The sequence below is a fragment of the Cebus imitator genome, unplaced genomic scaffold (assembly GCF_001604975.1).
Source record: "Cebus imitator isolate Cc_AM_T3 unplaced genomic scaffold, Cebus_imitator-1.0 Scaffold378, whole genome shotgun sequence".
Lineage (NCBI taxonomy): Eukaryota > Metazoa > Chordata > Mammalia > Primates > Cebidae > Cebus > Cebus imitator.
In genome coordinates, this window is record NW_016107693.1 from 1,026,459 (window position 1) to 1,047,779 (window position 21,321).

At 36.7% G+C, this 21,321-nt stretch overlaps 1 protein-coding gene across 3 annotated transcripts in view; it reads left to right on the forward strand.

The window, feature by feature from the left end:
• LOC108288585 (probable ATP-dependent RNA helicase DDX60) overlaps positions 1-21,321 on the forward strand; it is a 271,788-nt gene that overhangs the window by 69,195 nt on the left and 181,272 nt on the right. For all 3 annotated transcript variants that reach the window (XM_017507564.2, XM_017507562.2, XM_017507565.2), the window contains 5 exons: positions 213-355; positions 484-593; positions 15,386-15,490; positions 16,015-16,143; positions 18,650-18,774. In XM_017507564.2, the coding sequence (XP_017363053.1) occupies positions 213-355; positions 484-593; positions 15,386-15,490; positions 16,015-16,143; positions 18,650-18,774 (612 nt within the window). The remainder of the gene's footprint in view (positions 1-212; positions 356-483; positions 594-15,385; positions 15,491-16,014; positions 16,144-18,649; positions 18,775-21,321) is intronic.

Here is a 21,321-nt window from a genome sequence, read left to right on the forward strand (position 1 = left end):
GATGAAGAAATGGAGGCATAAAGAAGCTGAGGAATTTTCCCAGAGTCCACAGCTGTGAAGTAATGGAGTTGGGTCTCAAATTCTGGTGGTTTAGATTGAGAGTACATGCCCTAAATTTTTAAACTTGAGAAATTTTCTTTGTTTAAATTATTCAAGTTCTTGATAAATGCACCTATATTTTATTTAAATTATATGCATGTTTATTCTATAAGGTGGCTGCATTCAGTAAAACAGTACTGGAAATGGGCAGACAAGATTATGGAAGAGAAATTTATTTCTGAGAAACAGGCTGACAAATGTCTCAACTTTCTCAAAGACCATTCATATAAAAATCAATCATATGAAGTTAGACTTGGTAAGCACATATTTTTTATATTTTACTATAAAGTTTTTTAAAGAGATTTTTATATTTTACTATAAAGTTATCCATATTCTAATAATTATATGTTCATTAATTTGGACATTCTTGCTCTTCATATTTAGTGCTCTGTGGAGAGAGATACAATGATTTAGAGAAGCATATATGTTCAGTAAAACATGATGATGTCCATTTTGATCATTTTCATCCATGTGCTGCACTAACGACAGATATTGTAAGTATAAAAACATATTAGTGGAATTTTTAGTGTATATCACAACTTGAAAGGGACTGAATTAATCTTCACAGAATTGCAGCATGTATAGATACTCATTTTCTTTTTTATTGATTCTTTAATTTTATTCATTATTTAAAATTTAATACTTTTTTATTTTTAATTTTTGTGGGCATCTAAAGTAGCTGCATATACTTATGGGGCACATGAGATATTTTGATACAGACATATAATGTATAATAATCAGATCAGACTAAATGAGGTATGTATTCATTACCTCAAGCATTTATCCTTTCTTGTATTACAAACAATCCAATTCTACTCTTAGTTATTTAAAAATGTACGATAAATCATTGTTGGCTATAATCACTCCATTGTGCTATCACATACTAGATCTTATTTATTCTATTTTTTTTTTTTGTGCCCATTTACCATTCCCTCTTCCACCCAACTCATTATCTTCCTAGCCTCTGGTAAGGATCATGCTACTCTGTCTCCATGCATTCAATTGTTTAATGTTTAGTACCCACAGATAAATGAGAACATGTGAAGTTTTTCTTTCTCTGCCTGGTTTATTTCACTTAACATGACATCCACCTCCATCTATATTGTTGCAAATAATGGCATCGTATTATTTTTTGTGGCTGAATAGTATTCCACTATGTATAAGTACCACATTTTCTTAATTCATTGATTTGTTGATGGGCACGTAGGTTGTTTCCAAATCTTGGCTGTTGTGAATGATACTGCAGTAAACCTGAGAGTGCAGATACCTCCTGATATACTGATTTCCTTTCTTTTAGGTATATGTATAACAGTGTATTGCAGGATAATAAGATAGCTCTGTTTTTAGTTTTCTTGAGGAACCTCTAAACTGTTCTCCATAATGTTTGTACTAACTTATGTTCCCACCAACAGTGTACAAAGGTTCTCTTTTCTCCACATCCCCTGTCAGCATTTGTTATTTCCTGTCTTTTGGATGAAAGCCATTTTAACTGAGGTGAGATGATATATTTCATTGTAGTTTTTATTTGCATTTCTCTGATGATCAGTGATGTTGAGCACCTTTTCATATGCCTGTTTGCCATTGTATATGTTCTTTTGGGATACGTTATTGAGATCTTTTACCCATTTTTTGAATTGGATTATTAGATTTTTTCCTATAGAGTTGTTTGAGCTCCTTGTATATTTTGGTTATTAATGCCTTGTCAGATGGATAGTTTGCAAATATTTTCTTACATTCTGTAAGGTGTCTCTTCACTTTGTTGTTTCCTTTGCTGTACAGAAGCTTTTTGACTTGTTATGATCTCATTTGTTCATTTTTTCTTTGTTTACCTGTGTTCCTGGGATATTACTCAAGAAATCATTGCCCAGATCAATGTTCTGGGGAGCTTCTCAGATGTTTTCTTGTAGTAGTTTCATAGTTTGAGCTCTTAGGTTTAAGTCTTTAATCCACTTTGATTTTATTTGTGTATATGGTGATAGATAGTGGTCTAATTTCATTCTTCCGCATGTGGATATCCAGTTTTCCCAGCACAATATATTGAAGAGATTGTCCTTTCCCTATTGTATGTTCTTGGCATCTTTGTTGAAAATGAGTTCACTGTAGAAGTATACATTTGTTTCTGGGTTCTCTCTTCTGTTTCCTTGATCTGTATGTCTGTTCCAATGCCAGTACCTCGCTGTTTTGGTTACTATAGCTCTGTAGTATACTATGAAGTCAGATAATATGATTCCTCCAGTTTTGTTCTTTTTGCTCAGAATAGCTTTGGCTATTCTGGGTCTTTGGTAGTTCCATATAAATTTTAGGATGCTTTTTGTATTTCTGTGAAGAATGTCATTGGTATTTTGATAGGGATTGCATTGAATCTATAGATTGCTTTGGATAGTGTAGGCATTTTAACAATGTTGATTCTTCCAATCCATAAACCTGGAATATCTTTCCACTTTTTTGGTATGTGTCCTCTTCAATTTCTTTCATCAGTGTTTTAGTTTTCTTTTGTAGAGATCTTTTACTTCTTTGGTTAATTTTCAGATTGTTGGCTGTTGGCATGTGGAAATGCTACTAATTTTTGTATATTGATTTTGCATCCTGAAACATTACTGGATTTATTTCTCAGGTCTAATCATTTTTGGTGGAGTCTTATGTTATTTCAAACATAAGATCATATCATCTCCAAACAAGGATAGTTTGACTTCTTCCTTTCCAATTTGGATGTCCATTTTTTCTCTTGTCTGACTGCTTTAACTAGGACTTCCAGTACTTTATTAAGCAACAGTGGTGAAAATGGACATCCTTGTCATGTTCCAGATCTTAGAAGAAAGGCTTTCAGTTTTTCACCGTTCAGTATGATACTAGCGGTGGATCTCTTGTATATGGCTTCTATTGTGTTCAGATGTGTTCCCTCTTCATCCAATTTTTGAGTTTTTATCATAAAGTAATGTTGAATTTTATCAAATGACTTTACAGCATTAATTAAAATGATCATATTTTGTCTTTCATTATATTAATATGATGTATCACATTGATTGATTTAGGTATGTTGAACCATTCTTGCATCACTGTGATAAATCCCACTTGGTCACAATGAAGTATCATTTTAATATGTTGTTGAACTCAATGTCCTAGTATTTTGTTGAGGATTTTTGTATTAATATTCATCAGGGATATTGGCTTGTAATTTTCTTTTTTTGATGTGTCTTTGCCTGGTTTTGGTATCAGGGTAATACTGGCTTTGTAGAATGAGTTTGAAAGTGTTCCCTCCTCCTCTTTTTTTTCAGAATAGTTTGAGTAGTATTGATATTAATTCTTTTTTAAAGAGAATGAACTAGCCAACTAATAGATTAGTGTTGGTGTTACTTCTCCTTAAAGAAGAGAGGAATTAGTTTTCTAAAAAGAATTAATTCCAAAACTACTCAGACTATTCTGAAAAATAGAAGAGGAGGGAATACTCCTCTATTTTGGTAGAATTCAGCAGTGAAGTTATTGGGTCCTAGGCTTTTCTTTGCTGGGAAACTTTATTATGGCTTCAGTCTCATTATGTGTTATTGGTCTGTTCAGCATTTGGATTTCTTTATGGTTCAATTTTGGTAGGTTGTGTCTAGGAGTTTATCCATTTATTCTAGGTTTTCTGATTTATTGGCATATAGTTGCTTATAGTAGCCTCTAATGAACCTTTGAATATCTGTGGTATCAGTTGTAATGTCTCCTTTTCCATCTCTGATTTTATTCATTTGGGTCTTCTCTCTTTTTTTTCTAAGTCTGGCTAAAGGTTTGTTTATTTATTTATCTTAAAAAAAACAGCTTTGCATTTTATTGATTGTGTATATTGTTTCCTGTTTCTTTTTCTTTTTTTCCTTTGGGACGGAGTTTCGCTCTTGTTACCCAGGCTGGAGTGCAATGGCGCGATCTCGGCTCACCGCAACCTCCGCCTCCTGGGTTCAGGCAATTCTCCTGCCTCAGCCTNGTATTTTTAGTAGAGACGGGGTTTCACCGTGTTGACCAGGATGGTCTCGATCTCTTGACCTCATGATCCACCCGCCTCGGCCTCCCAAAGTGCTGGGATTACAGACTTGAGCCACCGCGCCCGGCCTCCTGTTTCAATTTCAGTTATTTCTGCTCTGATCTTTATAATTTATTTTACTGATTTTGGGTTTGGTTTGTTCTTGCTTTTCCTGTTCTTTAAGATGCATAATTAGGTTGTTTATTGAAGCTTTTCTGCTTATAGCTATAAACTTTCCTTTTAGTACTGCATTTGCTGTATCCCATAGGTTTTGGTATGTTGTGTTTTCATTGTCATTTAAGAAATTTTTAAATTTGTTTCTCAGTTTCTTCATTGACCACCTAATTATTCAGGAGGATATGGTTTAATTTCCACATATTTGTATAGTTTCCAAAATTTCTCTTGTTATTGATTTCTGGTTTTCTTCCATTGTGGTCAGAGAAAATGCTTGCTCTTATTGCCATTTTTCTTGAATGTTTCAAAACTTGTTTCATGACCTAACATATGGTCTATGCTTGAAAATGATCCATGTGCTTAGGAAAAGAATGTGTATTCTGCAGCCGTTAGATGAAATGTTCTGTAGATATCTATTAGGTCCATTTGGTCTATAGGGCAGATTAAGTCTGATGTTTCTTTGTTGATTTTCTGTCTTGATGGTTTGTCTAATGCTGGAAATGGTGTGTTGAAGTCTCCAGCTACTATTGTATTGGGGTCTATCTCTTGCTTTAACTCTATTTAAAAATAGCTATTTTAAAGATAAATTTGCCTTATGTATCTGGATGCTCCAGTGTTGGATGAATGTATATTTATAATTGTTATATCTTGCCATTGACTTGATCCCCTTATCATTATATAATGAGCTTCTTTGTCTCTTTTCATAGTTTTTGTTTTTAAATCTATTTGGTCTAAATATAGCTATGCCTGCTCTGTTTTGGTTTCCATTTGCATAGAATATTTTTTCATTTGTTTATTTCCAGTCCATGTGTATATTTATATGTGAAGTGTATTTCTTATATGCAACAAATCATTGGGTCTGTTAAAAAAATTCATTAAGCCACTGTATGTCTTTTGATTGGAGAATTTAGTTTATTTACATTTAGTGTTATTACTGATAAATAAGAACTTACCTGCCATTTTGTTATTATTATTATTATTATTATTTTTAGTTGTTTTGTGGTCCTCTCTTTCTTCTTTCTTTTCTTCCTGTTTTCCTTTTAGTGAAGGTGATTTTCTCTGTTGGTATGTCTTAACTTCTTGCTTTTTATTTTTTGTGTATCTATTGTATGTTTCTTGATATGAGTTCACCATGAAGCTTGCAAATATTACATTATAACTAATTATTCCCAACTGAGGACAATTTAACACTGATTACATATACAAACAAACAGCAAAAAGGAAACTAATAAAAACTGTATACTTTATCCCCTCACCCCCAATGCGTTTAAACTTTTTGTTGTTTCTATTTATATTCAATTTTATTGTCTGTCTTGAAAAGTTGCTCTGGTTGTATTTTGTGATAGGTTCACTGTTTAGTCTTTCTACTGAAGATACACTCATGTGTTCCCTACTACAATTACAGTGTTATAATATTCTGTGTTTGTCTGTGTACTTACTATTACTAATGAGTTTTGTACCTTTAGATGATTTCTTATTGCTCGTTACCATGATTTTCTTTCACATTGAAGACCTTTAGCACTTCTTGTAGGACAGGTGTTGCTGAAATCCCTTAGCTTTTGTCTGAGGAAGTCTTTATTTCTCCTTCATGTTTGAAGGATATTTCCTTTTTTTTCTTTATTTTTTATTGCATTTTAGGTTTTGGGGTACATGTGAAGAACACGCAAGATTGTTCCATAGGTACACACATGGCAGTGTGATGTGCTGCCTCCATCCCCATCACCTATATCTGGCATTTCTCCCCATGCTATCTCTTTCCAACTCCCTACCCCACACTGTCCCTCCCTTATTTCCCCCCAACAGACCCCTGTGTGTGATGCTTCCCTCCCTGTGTCCATGTATTCTTCTTGTTCAACACCCACTTATGAGTGAGAACATGCAGTGTTTGATTTTCTGTTCTTGTGTCAGTTTGCTGAGAATGATGGTTTCCAGGTTCATCCATGTCACTAAAAAGGACACAAACTCATCATTTTTTATGGCTGCATAGTATTCCATGGTGTATATGTGCTGTATTTTCCCTGTCCAGTCTATCATCGATGTGCATTTGGGCTGGTTCCAGGTCTTTGCTATTGTAAGCAGTGCTGCAATGAACATTCATGTATATGTGTCCTTATAGTAGAACGATTTATAATCCTTTGGATGTATACCCAGTAATGGGATTGCTGGGTCAAATGGGATTTCTGTTTCTAGGTCCTTGAGGAATCACCACATTGTCTTCCACAATGGTTGAACTAATTTACACTCCCACCAACAGTGTAAAAGTGTTCCTATTTCTCCACATCCTCTCCAGCATCTGCTGTCTCCAGATTTTTTAATGATCGCCATTCTAACTAGCGTGAGATGGTATCTCAATATAGTTTTGATTTGCATTTCTCTGATGACCAGTGATGATGAGCATTTTTTCATATGTTTGTTGGCCTCATGTATGTGTTCTTTTGTAAAGTGTCTGTTCATGTCCTTTGCTCACTTTTGAGTAGGCTTGTTTTTTTCTTATAAACCTGTTTTAGTTCTTTGTAGATTCTGGATATCAGCCCTTTGTCAGATGGGTAGATTGCAAAAATTTTTTCCCATTCTATTGGTTGCCACTTCACTCTAATGACTGTTTCTTTTGCTTTGCAGAAGCCATGGAGTTTGATTAGGTCCCATTTGTCTATTTTGGCTTTTGTTGCCAATGCTTTTGATGTTTTGGTCATGAAGTCCTTGCCTATGCCTATGTCCTGAATGGTTTTGCCTAGGTTTTCTTCTAGGGTTTTTATGGTATTAGGTCTTATGTTTAAGTCTTTAATCCATCTTGAGTTAATTTTAGTGTAAGGTGTCAGAAAGGGGTCCAATTTCTGCTTTCTGCACATGGCTAGCCAGTTTTCCCAACACCATTTATTAAACAGGGACTCCTTTCCCCATTGCTTGTTTTTTTCAGGTTTGTCAAAGATTGGATGGTTGCAGATGTGTGGTGTTGCCTCCGAGGCCTCTGTTCGGTTCTATTGGTCTATATCTGTTTTGGTACCAGTACCATACTGTTTTGATTACTGTAGCCTTGTAGTATACTTTGAAGTCCGATAGTGTGATGCCTCCAGCTTTGTTCTTTTTGCTTACAATTGACTTGGCTATGCGAGCTCTGTTTTGGTTCCATATGAAGTTTAAGGTGTTTTTTTCCAGTTCTGTGAAGAAGGTCATTGGTGGCTTGATGGGGATAGTGTTGAATCTGTAAATTACTTTGGGCAATATGGCCATTTTCATGATATTGATTCTTCCTAACCATGAACGTGGAAGGTTTCTCCATCTGTTTGTGTCTTCTCTTACTTTGTTGAGCAGTGGTTTGTAGTTCTCCTTGAAGAAGTCCTTTACATCTGAAGGATACTTTCACTAGGTATACTATCCCATGATAAAAGTTTTTTTTCTTCAGCACTTTATGTCATGCCACTCTCTCCTGGCCTGTGAGATTTCCACTGAAAAGTCTGCTGCCAGACATAGAGGAGTACCATTGTATTATTTGTCTCTTTTCTTTTGCTGCTTTTAGGATCCTTTCTTTATTCTTGACCTTTGGGAGTATGATTATTAAATGTATTGAGATAGTCTTCTTTGGGTTAAATCTGCTTAGTCTTCTATATCTTTCTTGTACGTGAGTATTGGTATATTTCTCTAGGTTTGGGAAGTTTTATGTTATTATTCCTTTGGATAAACTTTCTTCCCACTCTAGAGGTTTTAAGCCCCTTTAAGGCCATTAAATTTTAGATTTGCTCTTTTGAGGCTATTTTCTATATCTTATAGGAATGCTTTATTATTTTTAATTCTTTTTTCTTTTGTATCTTCTGACTGTACTTTCAAATAGCCTTTCTTCAGTCTCACTAGTGCTCACTTTTGCTTAATTAATTCAGCTATCAAGAGACTCTGGTGCATTCTTCTGTATGTCAATTGAATTTTTCAACTCCATAGCTTTTGCTTGATTCTTTTTAATTATTTCAATCTCTTTGTTAAATTTATCTAATAGGATCCTGCTATCATTCTATTGATATTATATATCACATTGATTGATTTGTGTATGTAGAACCATCCTTGCATTGTTGTGATAAATCCCACATGGTCATAATGAAATATCTTTTTAACGTGATGCCGAACTCCGTTTGCTAGTATTTTGTTGACGATTTTTGCATTAATACTCATCAGGGATATTGGCCTGTACTTTTCTTTTTTTAACATGTCTTTGCCTGGTTTTGGTATCAGGGTAATACTGGCTTTTTGGGTTTCCTCAGAACAGCTATTTTGCATTATTGGGCTGAAAAGTCGCATATCTTTGTCTTTCCAGAATTGGTTCCTGGTGCCTTATTTAGTTCATTTGGTGAGGTCTTATTTTCCTGGATGGTGTTGATTCTTGTGGATATTCGTTGATACTTAGGCATTAAATAATTAGGTATTTATTGTAGACTTCACTGTCTGGGCTTATTTGTACTTGCCTTTTTTGAAAAGGCTTTCAAGGTATTTGGAGGGACTTGGATGTTGTGATCTAAGATTTTGGTCACTGCAACCATTATCTACATTAGGGGGCACCCCAGGCTCATTGAGGCTGTGGCTCTTGCAGACTCATAGAGGAACCCCCTTGGTGGTTTGGATAAGATCCTGAAGAATTCTCTGGATTACCAGAGACTTGTTTTTTTTCCTTCTTCTCTACCAAACAAATGGAATCTTTTTCTCTGTATTGAGCTGCCTGGAGCTGGGAAGGGAGAGTGATACAGCATCCCTGTGGTCTCTACCACAGAGACTGCACTGGGTTAGACCTGAATCAAGCACAGCACCAGGTGTTGCCCTAGGCTTGCAGTAATCATTTTCTGACTACTGCCAGTTTTCACTCAAGGGCCTGAGGGCTCTACAATCAGAAGGTGGTGAAGCCAGCCAGGCTTTTGTCTTTTTCTTTAAAGTGGCAGTTTCCCTGGACCTCAGGTGGGTCCAGAGATGTTGTTCAGGACCCAGGGCTTGGAGTCAGGATCTACCCACTCTTCCTTTCTTTTTCCACCAGTAGAGGAGTCCCTCTCTGTGGCCACCAGCAGCCCTGCTCCATAGTGAGTTTTTCCTGGCTACTGCTAATGTTCACTCAAGGCTCAAGGCCTCTTCAGTCAGCTTATGATGAATGCTGTGAGGCCTGGGTCTCTCCCTTCAGGGCAACAGGCTGTTCTCTGGCCCAGGGTAGGTCCAGAGATGCCATCCAAGAGCCAGGGTCTGCACTTGGGGACCCCAAGAGCCTGCTCCATGCTCTATTCCACTGTGGTGAGCTGGCATCTAAGTTGCAAGACAAAGTCCCGTTTACTTTTCCCTCTCCTTTTTTCAAGCAGAAGTAGTCTCTCCATAGCCACCACAGCTAGGAAGGCTCTGGGTCATATCTGAAGCTAGCATCCCTCAGAATGTCATGCAATGCCCACAGCATGTACTGCCTGGTTACCACTGCTGCTTATTCAGGGTCCAAGGGCTGTTTATTTAGCAGATGATGACTCCTGCCACATCTGGGTCCATCTCTTCAAGGCATCAGGTTCCCTTCTGGCCCAGAATGTGTCTAGAAATGTCTGGGAGCCAAGGCCTGGGTGGAAGCTTCATGACTTTGCCCAGTGCCCTGACCTACTGTGGCTAAGCTGGTGTCCAAGTTTCAAGACAAAGTCGTCTTTGCCCTTCCCTCTCCTCTCAGCAAGCAGAAGGGAGGAGTTTTTCTCAGAGCTGCGAGCTGCACTGCCTAGGGTTGAGGGAGGGATAATGCACTCACTCCTCTGCGGTGTCTCACTAGGTTGCATGTACCGCAAGTCCACAGGCTCTGAGCCCAGCACAGCACCATGACTTGCCCAGCAATTATAGGCTGCCTTTCAGGTTGATTTAGGATCTTAGGATATTTTAACCCCCAGTGATGAGGATTGGTTTCAGTGCTGCCCGTCCTGGAAGTCAGGTTTTGACTGCTGGGATGGGCAGTTCTCCCTGGCTAGAGCTAGTATAAATGCTCCCTCCATGGGTGCCCGCTGAGGTCTGGTCTGGCTGGTGTTGCTTTTCACTGTAACAAGATAGCACTGAGTTGTAATGCAAAGTTCCAGTCACCATGCTTTCCCTCTCCCAAGTGCAAAGATTTCTCTGCATGCCAGGTGGCCACTGCTGGAGGATGCAGGATGGGTGGCCTTGGCAGTACAAGGCTGTCTTTCCTGCCCTCTTCAGTACCTCTTTCAGTGATACAGAGTTAAAACCAGATACTGTGATTACTCACCTGAATTTTGGTTGTTATGAAGGTGCTTTTTGTGTCCGTGGTTGCTCAATTTGGATCTCCTTTGGGGGAGACTGATGCTCATGGGAGGAGGCTTCTATTAGGCCATCTTTACAGATAATCTTAACCTTAGGTATACTGACATCAAGGATGGACTTTAGAGCAGAGTGAAAAACCCCTAAAAATGTTGTGTGTATGCTTTCTTCTAGCTGTCATTAGATCCTTGAAGTTATTTGGGACACCTGAAGTTTAAAAACTGGAGAGGAAGTAATGGAGAGTTCTAGTTTGGGTTCTTTGGTTAGTTTATCCTTTTTCTTTATTGACAGACATTATCTTTTCCTATCCAGCTGCTTCTTGGTGTCTATTTCTGTCTTCTACTTCTCTGTTACTAACAGTGCTGCCACAACTGTACTGGCACTCCTTGTTCATGTTAGAATTCCCCATTACCAAATGGTCTGAACAGGGAAGAGGCATTTCCCACTAACATGGAAATCAGAACATGACTTTTTTCATGGTGGATTGGTAAGATGAAGTTTTTGGAGATCTTAACTGAGACACTGGATTATGAGTGTGGGAAGTCATCCATTTCTCTTGCTATCCTCTTGTCTTTTTCCATCCTATCTCTGTTATTAAATTATATAGATTCAAGTTACCTTGTGAAGATATGACACTAGCCAATGGCTGGTCCTTTTTTCATGAAATTATATTCAAAATTATGCTGTTCCATTTATCTTCCTAAAATATAATTCTGATCCTCTCCTTATTCTACTTAAAAGTCTTCAGTGTTTCTCCACTGGAAGTAAATTTCAGACTTTGTAGCTTGGCATTCAGGTGTTCTGTAACTTAGACTTTCCTCACCTTTTCACTCGAACCCAGGATGTAGCTTACCTAAAAGAGCTCATGCTGTGTGCTATACCTGGAATGCTTTATTCCAGATGCCAAATTCTGTTTCCAGACTCTATTCATCTTCCATGCTTTTGCTAATATGGAATTTCTCCAGAAGTCTTTCTATGATCTCTCTACATGGAACTAATCTTTCTTTCTGATAATACATAGTGAAGTATGTATTATTTGTACTTTTATTTATTATTTATACTTTTTAATTGACACCAATTATGTTTAGCCTGCTGTTAAAGTTTTTTTGCTTCCACGTCCTCTTTTTCTTATTAAACTATAAAATTGTTAATGAAAATTTTTGCACTATTTCGCCCCTGGATGACCTTAGATCTAGCTCATAGTGCCATATACACAAGAGTTGCTCAGTAAACATTTGTGGAATGATGATTGCCACCATGTGTTGAGAATTTACGTGACAGGCACTTCTTAAATATATATATGTGTTTGTCTTTTAACCTTCCAACATATTTATAATAAATATACTATAATTATTCCCAACTTACAGGTGAGGGAAAAGAGGGCTAGGGAGGTAGGTTAACTAGCCCAAGGACTCAGTCAGTAATTGTCAGACTATGGTATGAACTCACAAGTTCTGAACCCAAAACCGAATGCTCTTAAGCATAGTGTTGTACTAAGTAATTTGTGGATTGACTGCATGAGTAAGGAATTAAATGGAAATTACTTCATAGACTCTGAGCTATGGTGACTAAGGGCATGTAAAACTCACTTACAGCGATTCTGTCTCCCAGAAGTTTTCAAAGTTTTGCAATGTAGCTTTTTCTTGGCTTTAAAGCGACTCATTCCAAATGGTATTCCTGTCCCTATCCCTCCCTCTGCCCCTGACTGTGCTCAGGGAATAGATAAGCTCCTGACTGTGATAAGCATGCATCATTCTTTAAGCCTTTCCAATTATATTTTGACATGTTCAGCATTGAATTCTCAGCAAGTTTTTAGTTGCATAGTATTTCATAATTTTTTTAATGGTTTACTCTGCTTAGACTGATTTAAGGTAAGTTACCTTTAAGCATTTGTGAGTACAGTGGCTTGGAGTTCATCATTTTTGGCTACATGCCTTCCTCTATTCTCAGTAGCTGTTAATGGAGTAACTGGAAAGCAACAGAACCATTACAGTATGTTCTGACCCTGTGTGACTTCTGCAGAGCTGCACTGTTGTGTGAATCTTCTCAACTCTCTACTCTGTGACACTTTACTCTTTTATGCCTGGGGATAAATAGAGAGACATACTTTTTAGAAATGCTTAGACAACTGGTGAAATTTGTGAGGTGTGTATTTATATAAGACCTTTCTTTGTGCTCCTAAGGTAGCAATAACAATAGCAAAATGATCTATCCACATGAGTATAGCATTCATGAGATTACACTGAAATTGTTCAATCATGAGGGGAAGCAGAATACATTGAAGCAATAAGAGAAGAATGTAAAGGAACCTTCTAACCTTGGATTTATTATCTGTAACGGTCATGGAAATAGCTGTGGAAAGGAAGGCATGGGAACAGGATGAGTGAGCTGGCTTTAATCCAGCTGTGGTGAGGGATCACTGCAGTCCATATATGGCTTGTTCCTGGGCTAAGGGAAGAGCTGCACAGCCTACTTACGAATTATGCTGCCATAAAAAAACAAAAAACAAAAAGCAAACAAACAAAGAAAAAACCCCAGCTGCTCAGCTCCCTAAGAGGCTGTCAGCACCAGGCAGTCCTCGAAAGAACTACCGTCTGTCTCTTTCCATGTAGTTCTGATAAATGCTTACCATACAACTTTTTTAAAATTTTTATTTTTTCAAAAGTAGCATTGTGGTATTATATGCTTTTGTTTATGAATGAAGAAGTACAAACCAATATAACCATATAATGATCTTTTACATACTGTCTTTCTATATCATTTTATATATTATTTAGGGCAGCTTGAGAGATACCAGCTAATTACATGCTGTGCAGAGGAGAACAATTCAGTTTAATATGTCTTTTTAGTGATACGGTTGACAAACCAATAAATAAGAATACCTGAAAGTTAATAGCCAGTCACTAAGATGGGTGGGATACGGAAAAAGAGCCAGGCATTTTAACAGCAGATTATACACATTATATCATGTAATCCTCACAACAAATCTCTGGTATAAGGATAATTATTCCCATTTTAGAGATGGGAAGCCAAGGCATTCGTAAAGGAAAGGAGATGCTTTGAAAATGAATCACTGTTATTTTAGAGACCAAAATAGAAGCATAGCATTAGTATGTACTTGATGATTCTTAGAAAAATCTAATTACGAAGTCAGGAATGGCTTTGTTTATAGACAGAACATATGGTCACTTGAAAGATGCAATTTATGAGATACTGAAATCCTCACCTTCTGAGATAATGAATATAGTTACTAGTGTGTTCAAATAAAGTCCCTGCCAACTAGCTAGATTCATTAATTCAATCTGAGAATTGCTAAATGATGATTCTTTTTGAATAACATACTACAAAAAGAAAATCTTGCTTATATTAACCCTTTTGAGTCTTACCACCATCATGAAGACAAGCAATGAAGACATTGTCATTCTCATATTATAGACAACAAACAAACAAACAACAACAACAACAGCAAAACAGAATTCCAAGGAGTGGGTTCTAATCCCACAGTCCACCAAACAGGGCTTCTTTGCTATCTGAACTCTTATCTTTGGAGTGACTCCTTTAGCCCAGTATTTCCAATCTTCCAGGAACCAGGAATATGTGTTTTTTAAAAACTTCCTTAAGTAAGTTGGGGAGAAGTGTGATGCCCTATCCCTTTCTTGGAGATTCGCTGTGCACATGAACATAACAGAAACCTTGACATAAAGATACTTGGTTAACTTGTTTAGTAGGGCCTTTCCCATAGACATCTCATCGTTAACATTTCTTTTTGGTGTTATGGTTTAGGAGATGTTACTTTATCTCTTGGGTACATAATAGATGAGAAGAAGTAGCGATTGAAGACACAGGCATAGAGAACACAAAGGCTATGAGATGGGATTTGTTCTTATACCTTATGCGGTGTTTCGCACATGACTAACATCAACAGTATTTGTGAGAGGAAAAGTAGTGTGTGAGTTCTGAAGGCTTAAGGCAGAGCTGATCAGTAACCAAGGTGGCCATCAGGTGGAAATTTCTTTGAGTATCTGAAGGTTGTCTGAGGGTCTTTGTCCTTATAAAGTTGACCCAGCTCCTTTTTAAAAAAATTTTATTTTTTATTTGTCTCACTAGTGGCATGATCTTGGCTCACTGTAACCTCTGCCTCCTGGGTTCAAGGGATTCTCCTGCCTCAGCCTCCCAAGTAGCTGGAACTACAGACATGTGCCACCACACCCAGCTAATTTTTTGTATTTTTAGTAGAGATGGGGTTTCACCGTGTTATGGTCTTGATCTCCTGACCCCGTAAATTGCCCACCGCAGCCTCCAAAGTGCTGATATTACAGGTGTGAGCCACTGCGCCTGGCCGACCCAGTTCTTATATTGGGCCTCTAGGGACAAAGCTTTGTCCCTTTTTACGTGGCTTGGTATCCATAAAATCATCTTCATCACTAAACACATTTTAATGTCTGTTTCAAAGGGATATTTCAAAAAGAAATGTATATTTTTTGTCTAAATTGAGGCTATTCTGTAAGTGTTCATATTTTCCAGCCATCCAGTACCCTCACTGGCATTGTGAAGCTGTTTCATAGAGCCGTGTTCGTTTATTATCTAGTACGAATAGTCTCAGGAAGTAATGCTGAAACTTATTAGTGGCCTTTGGAGTTTTCTATTTCCGCAGGTTAGGGATGCCACTTTGTTAAGATTTTATTAACAGATCCCTGCAGAGGTGACATATTCCAGTTTTTTGCCTTTTAATGTCCCTGGATTCATGGATAAAGACCTGAGGGGTTAGCCATGAAAGATAACATAAAATAAAGGAAATACAAACACTGTAATTTTATTTGCTCAACCATCCATTAATTCATTTATTCACAGATTGAAAAGTATGGATTCCCACCTGATCTTACACTCACCCCTCAAGAAAGCATCCAGCTTTATGATACCATGGTTCAAGTCTGGGAAACTTGGCCCAGGGCTCAGGTAAATATAGAAATATATATTCATGGAAGCTAACTTCAGTTAATGCTATTCAAGAATATGGCAAAATTACTCTTCAGGTAAGCAGACTTCTTCTCTCCACTTGGTTGATGCTGCTATTTTGAAATAATCAGTTAATTTTTCTTATTTTCAGACATTCTTTGTGACTTTATTATTGTATATAGCATGGAATATTCTATAATTCTCGAAAATATTTCTTCTTTTAGCTTTTGGGATACCATACTACTTTAGTTGTGTTTTTGGACTTAGATTCCTCCATTCTCCCCTCTGTTCATTTTCATCTTCTCGTCAGCCATGCCTTATATTCTTTCATTTGAAGAGCTCATCCACCATCATAAGTTTATGTGTTAGAAATTATGGGGAGGTAAAAAGATGTTTAACAGCCTCTGACCTCAGGAATTTGCAGTTTGGTTAAGGAGACAAGTAAACTCAAATACATCGTTGTATTTTTCTTACTATATAGATTGCATAGCTTAGCTTAATTTTGTGATAATTTTCCCCCCAAGGAATTGTGTCCAGAGGAATTTGTTCTTTTTAAGAATAAAGTAGTCATTAAGAAGTTGGATGTTAGAAAATATGAAGAAAACTTAAAGGCAGAATTAACGAATTGGATTAAAAATGGCAAAGTGAAGCAGGTAATTTTCACACTTTTTTGGACAGAGTTTCGCTTAATTGTTAATTGTTTGGAGTTGCATACTAATTCAGCCAATGACAGTTCTGTAATCTTTTTATTCTAGTTTTTATTTTCGTAATTCCATTTAAACATGTTATCTAGTGAGTCTGAGGTAGAAAAAAGGAGGAAGGAACTGGTTTCATCTCTTAGCTCAGTGCCCTTTAAAACATGTGCCACAGAGGCTGGGCATGGTGGCTCACACCTGTAATCCCAGTACTTTGGGAGGCTGAGACAGGTTGACCACGAGGTCAGGAGATTGAGACCATCATGGCCAACATGGTGAAATCCCATCTCTACTAAAATACAAAAAAATTACCTGGTGTGGTGGTACACGCCTGTAGTCCCAGCTACTCAGGAGGCTGAGGCATGAGAATCGCTTGAATCCAGGAAGCAGAGGTTGCAGTGAGCCGAGATCGTGCCACTGCCCTCAGCCTTGCCACACAGCATGACTCTGACTCAAAAACAAACAAACAAACAAACAAAACATGTGTTATAGGCTTTTGGTTTCTTCAGTAACAGCTACAAACAGCTAAAAATAGAGAACTCTTAACTTTAACAGGAGCCCCAGTGTTGCTGAGGGAATCAGGAATTAGCACAGGGGCTAACCTAAGTAAGATTTTGTGCAAATAAAAATAAATTATATAAAAATAACCAATTTCTGAAACTAATGTACATGATGATAAATGAGAAAATATAAATATACTTGAAAGAGGCTTAGACAAATTTACAGATGACAGACTCAGGTGGCTATGCTGAGTAGCAAAGACACCCTTGAGCATTAAGGTTGATGGATCTTTGGTTCTAGTTTGCTGACTGAGTATCATGTTTATTTGCCTTTTTTTCTTCAGAGATAAAAGAAATAAAGACAAAAATGGTGTTTGTTGGCCAGGTGTGGTGGCTCACACATATAATTCCAGCACTTTGGGAGGCTGAGGCGGGTGGATCACTTGAGGCCAGGAGCTCCAGACAAGCCTGGCCAACATGGTGAAACCCCATCTCTATAAAAATACAAAAATTAGCCAGATTTTCTGGTGTATGCCTATAATCCAAGCTATTCTGGAGACTGGGGTGTGAGAATCACTTGAGCCTGGGAGGCAGAGGTTACAATGAGTTGAGATTGTGCCACTCTACTCCACTCTGGGCAACAGAGGGAGACTTGTTCTCAAAAAAAAAAAAAAAAATGGCATTGATATAAGGAAATATTGCAAAAAATTCAGCCTGTTTGGCAAAGAATGCTGTGTTCCATTAAATGTTAATCCTGGGAAAATTGAATACCAAGATGTCCTTACTCTCCACCCCTCAACTGATAATTAAAATGGAAAATGACTTTGTCAAGAAAATGTATTCATGATAGCAATAACTATTTCATTAATGTTTTTCCATTGTATAGTATGTAAAGGAATTTAATGTTAATTTTCCTGATGTAAAATAACATTTTTTTCTGCTTAAAAATGTAGTAGATGCTGTTTATAAAAAATTATAAGCCTGGGCATGGTGGCTTACGCCTGTAATCCCAGCACTTTGGGAGGCTGAGGTGGGTGGATCATGAGGCCAAGAGATCGAGACCATCCTGGCCAACATGGGGAAACCTCGTCTCTACTAAAAATACAAAAATTAGCTGGGCATGGTGGTGTGCACGTGTAGTCCCAGCTACTTGGGAGGCTGAGGCAGGAGAATTGCTTGAACCCGGGAGGCGGAGGTTGCAGTAAGCCGAGATCACGCCACTGCACTCCAGCCTGGCTGGCACCTGGCAACAGATCGAGACTCTGTCTCAAAAAAAAAAAAAATAAATAAATAAATAAAATAAAATAAAATATGGAATAGTAGGATAAAAATTACCACCCAGAATTTCAACAATATCTGAAGTAAACAACTTATTGTACTTCTCTTGATCACTCTGTGACTTACTCTTTTTTGAATTTTTAGTTAAGCATTATAAATATGCCTCTATGCCTTTTCAAAGTATTGGTAGATATAGTTAAAAACTTTTTAAAAAAATTTTAATAGGTTCTTTTCCATTGTTGATTTTATATACTCCATATTTGGCAGCTATTTTGCCATCTAATAATTGGAGAAAGCCTTTGTCACTCTCCCTGCAACAGTTGAAACAGCAACATTTTCTGAACATCTTTATCCTACTGACTTACTTGTAGTGCCTATAAAAACATCATATGTTATATTTTATATATTCTTTGTCTATTCTTTAATATAGAGATGTCTGTGACTCCACTCACTTTTACCAGTACTTGATAATATGTTATAAAAGGACTACTTTTAAAACCCACAAAAAACTATATATGAAAAATTCTTCTAATTTTAGACAATGAAATAATTCCTTTCTCTTTCCTGTTTCTGCAAATTCTCCTCCTCCTCCTCCTCCTTCTTCCTCCTCCTCCTCCTCCTTTCTTCTTTCTTCTTTCTTCTTCTTCTTCTTCTTTATTTAAAATAATTTTAACTTACTACTCTAGGTCGAAAGAGTACTGGAGAACCTTAGTCCGGATTCATCGTCTAGTTCAAAAGATATGGTAAACATGTTTCCTCTTCTTGTTGAAAAGTTAAGACAAATGGATAAGTTACCTGCAATATTTTTTTTGTAAGTAATTGAAACTTAATTCATCTTTGTTTATATGTTAGATTTTTTTTATTGGTTTTGTTTTCAATTAGTCTCCTTTATATATAAATGAGAAGTGAGTCTATTTTTACTAGTTTCTTGCATTTTTTTAAAAAAATATAGATTTTATTTTCAAAGAAATGGGCCAGCCTTCTAGGTCAATCCTTAAAAATCAAGAGTCATTTGATTGAAAATTTAACATTAATTGAAAAATTAACATTTTTCATCTTAATTCCATGACTCTTGATTTTTAAAAATGTTTTTGGTTTTTCTAATTGTTTTTTGTAAGTAACTATCATTAAATTTAGAAATGTTCTTTTAGGAACTAAATTGATTTTTTCATGTACAGAGGTAAAACACATAAAGCAGTCAAAATTTATTGAATGTTTGGTTTTAATTTACAGCTAAGAAAACCAAGCCCAGAGGCATTCCTTGATATCGCGTGACATAATAAAAAGACCTTGAGTAGTATTTAGCAACTCTCTCTGATTAGGAGAACTTAACTGGAGCACATTAAGTGGGTAACACTTTGTACCCTGGACCCATTCTCGTAATCAGAACCAAAAAACTTATTTAGCCAAGAGAATTTTAAATTATTATAACTACAGAAGTTTTGTATAAAAATAAATTTCCAGCACCTTGGTCCAATGGTAATGTGAAATCATTTACAAAGACAAATACACAAACACATAGGCGTGTGGATATGTTTAATGGTAGCACTAAGCCACGTGTATTGTTATGCATCCAAAGTTCGTGCTGGTGGTGAGTAACTAAAACATGATGATGAGAGAAATTAAAGAGCAGATGACTGAAGTCACAAATGTGGGGAATTACAAGAAAATTTCTTCTTCTTTTGTGCTTGGACCAAGGTAAACAAATGAAGTATTCTACCAACATGTTACAATATCTATATAGATTACTCTTGTAGCGTGGCTCTGAATTTTAGTTAGAAACAAATGTACTCCTATATAGCACTGAGGCATGGCTGAAAGAATGACTTTGTGATAGGAATCTAAATGGAAATGGGATTCATTATTTGTACACTTGTATACATCTACATTTTAAAAATATTATTTTTTTTTATTATACTTTAAGTTCTGGGGTACCTGTGCAGAACGTGCAGGTTTGTGAATAGATATTTTAAATGTTTGGGATTGAGATCTTTGCTGCTTGAATGGAGTCTCCAGTTGTCTTTAACATATGCCACAGAGATCCTAGGCTGAGTCCGCTGCTTTGTACCACCGGAACATTGAGAACTCTATGACAGTTGGTTTAGGCTCAAGCTAAAACTTCCCTTCCTTAATCTGGACTCCAGAAAACGTGCATGGTGCTGACAAGGCGCATGTTTTATGTCTGGTGCTCATGTAGAGGCGGAGTCAGGAGCACACACTTTGGGTCAGATCTTAGCTTAAATTCCAGCTCTGCCCTCCTCTCGTTATGTGACTTCTGAATATCTGTTTACCCTCTTGCAGCCTCATTTGAAAAATGGAGATAATAACTAATTCATTGGGTTGTGTTGTGGATTAAACAAAGTAATTTATATAAAACACTTAATTCATCAGTAGAAAACATGACTGATTGAGGCCAATCACTAGACTTTTTTTTTTTTTTTTTTTTTTTACACTGGACTCTTGTCAGGTGATCAGAGGGACTGAAGAAGGAAAATTAATTCTAGGTAACCTAGTTTGTTTACTTTAAAGCAGTAAAAAGAGTCATTTAATGCTATCATTTAAGACACTGTTTGCAACCAGTAATATATGGGTATTGCATATTAACTTGTGTTACTATGAACAGGGAGGCAAAATTAAAAGTGCAGTAAAAAATAGAGCCTCTGCTGCAATAAGCCACAATTGCACCACTGCACTCCAGTCTGGGTGGCAGAGCAAGAGCCTGTCAGCCTGTCTCAAAAAAAAAAAAAAAAAAAAAAAAGAAAAAAACAAAAAAAAAAAAAAAAAAAAAAAAAAAAAAAGGAAAAAAACCAGCCTCTGAAGTTGAAGCTGAGTTGCCTGTGTTCTAATCACAACCTGACCAGTAGGCTATGTGACCTTGAAGGCATTTCAAAATTTCCTTTGGAATTTACTTCCTCATCTGCAAAACAGAGATAATATTACCTTTCTCATAGCGTCATGGTAGAGATTAAATTAGTTAATATATTTAAACCACATAGAAGACTGCCTGGAACTTGGTAATTTTTTGCTATTATTATTTTTGGTTTTTTTTCGTACCATGTGTAGTAGACTTTCCTAGTCTTTGTTTCTTCAGTGTAATAATTTAATGCTCATCAGCTACATAAGATTCCTTTTCGAAGTCTGTTTTCTAAACATGCTAGTAAATCCGTGGCCTCACAAGTAATATTTGAAAAACTCTATGGAGAACTCAGCCTATAATGAGTATAATATATTACTGGATGTTCCATACATTGAGCCAAAACATTTTTTTCTAGCAAATTATATGTCAAGGTGATAGCAGTAGATGGACATATGGTATTGTCAAACTCCCCAAAATATTTGAAGAGATTTATTCTGAGCC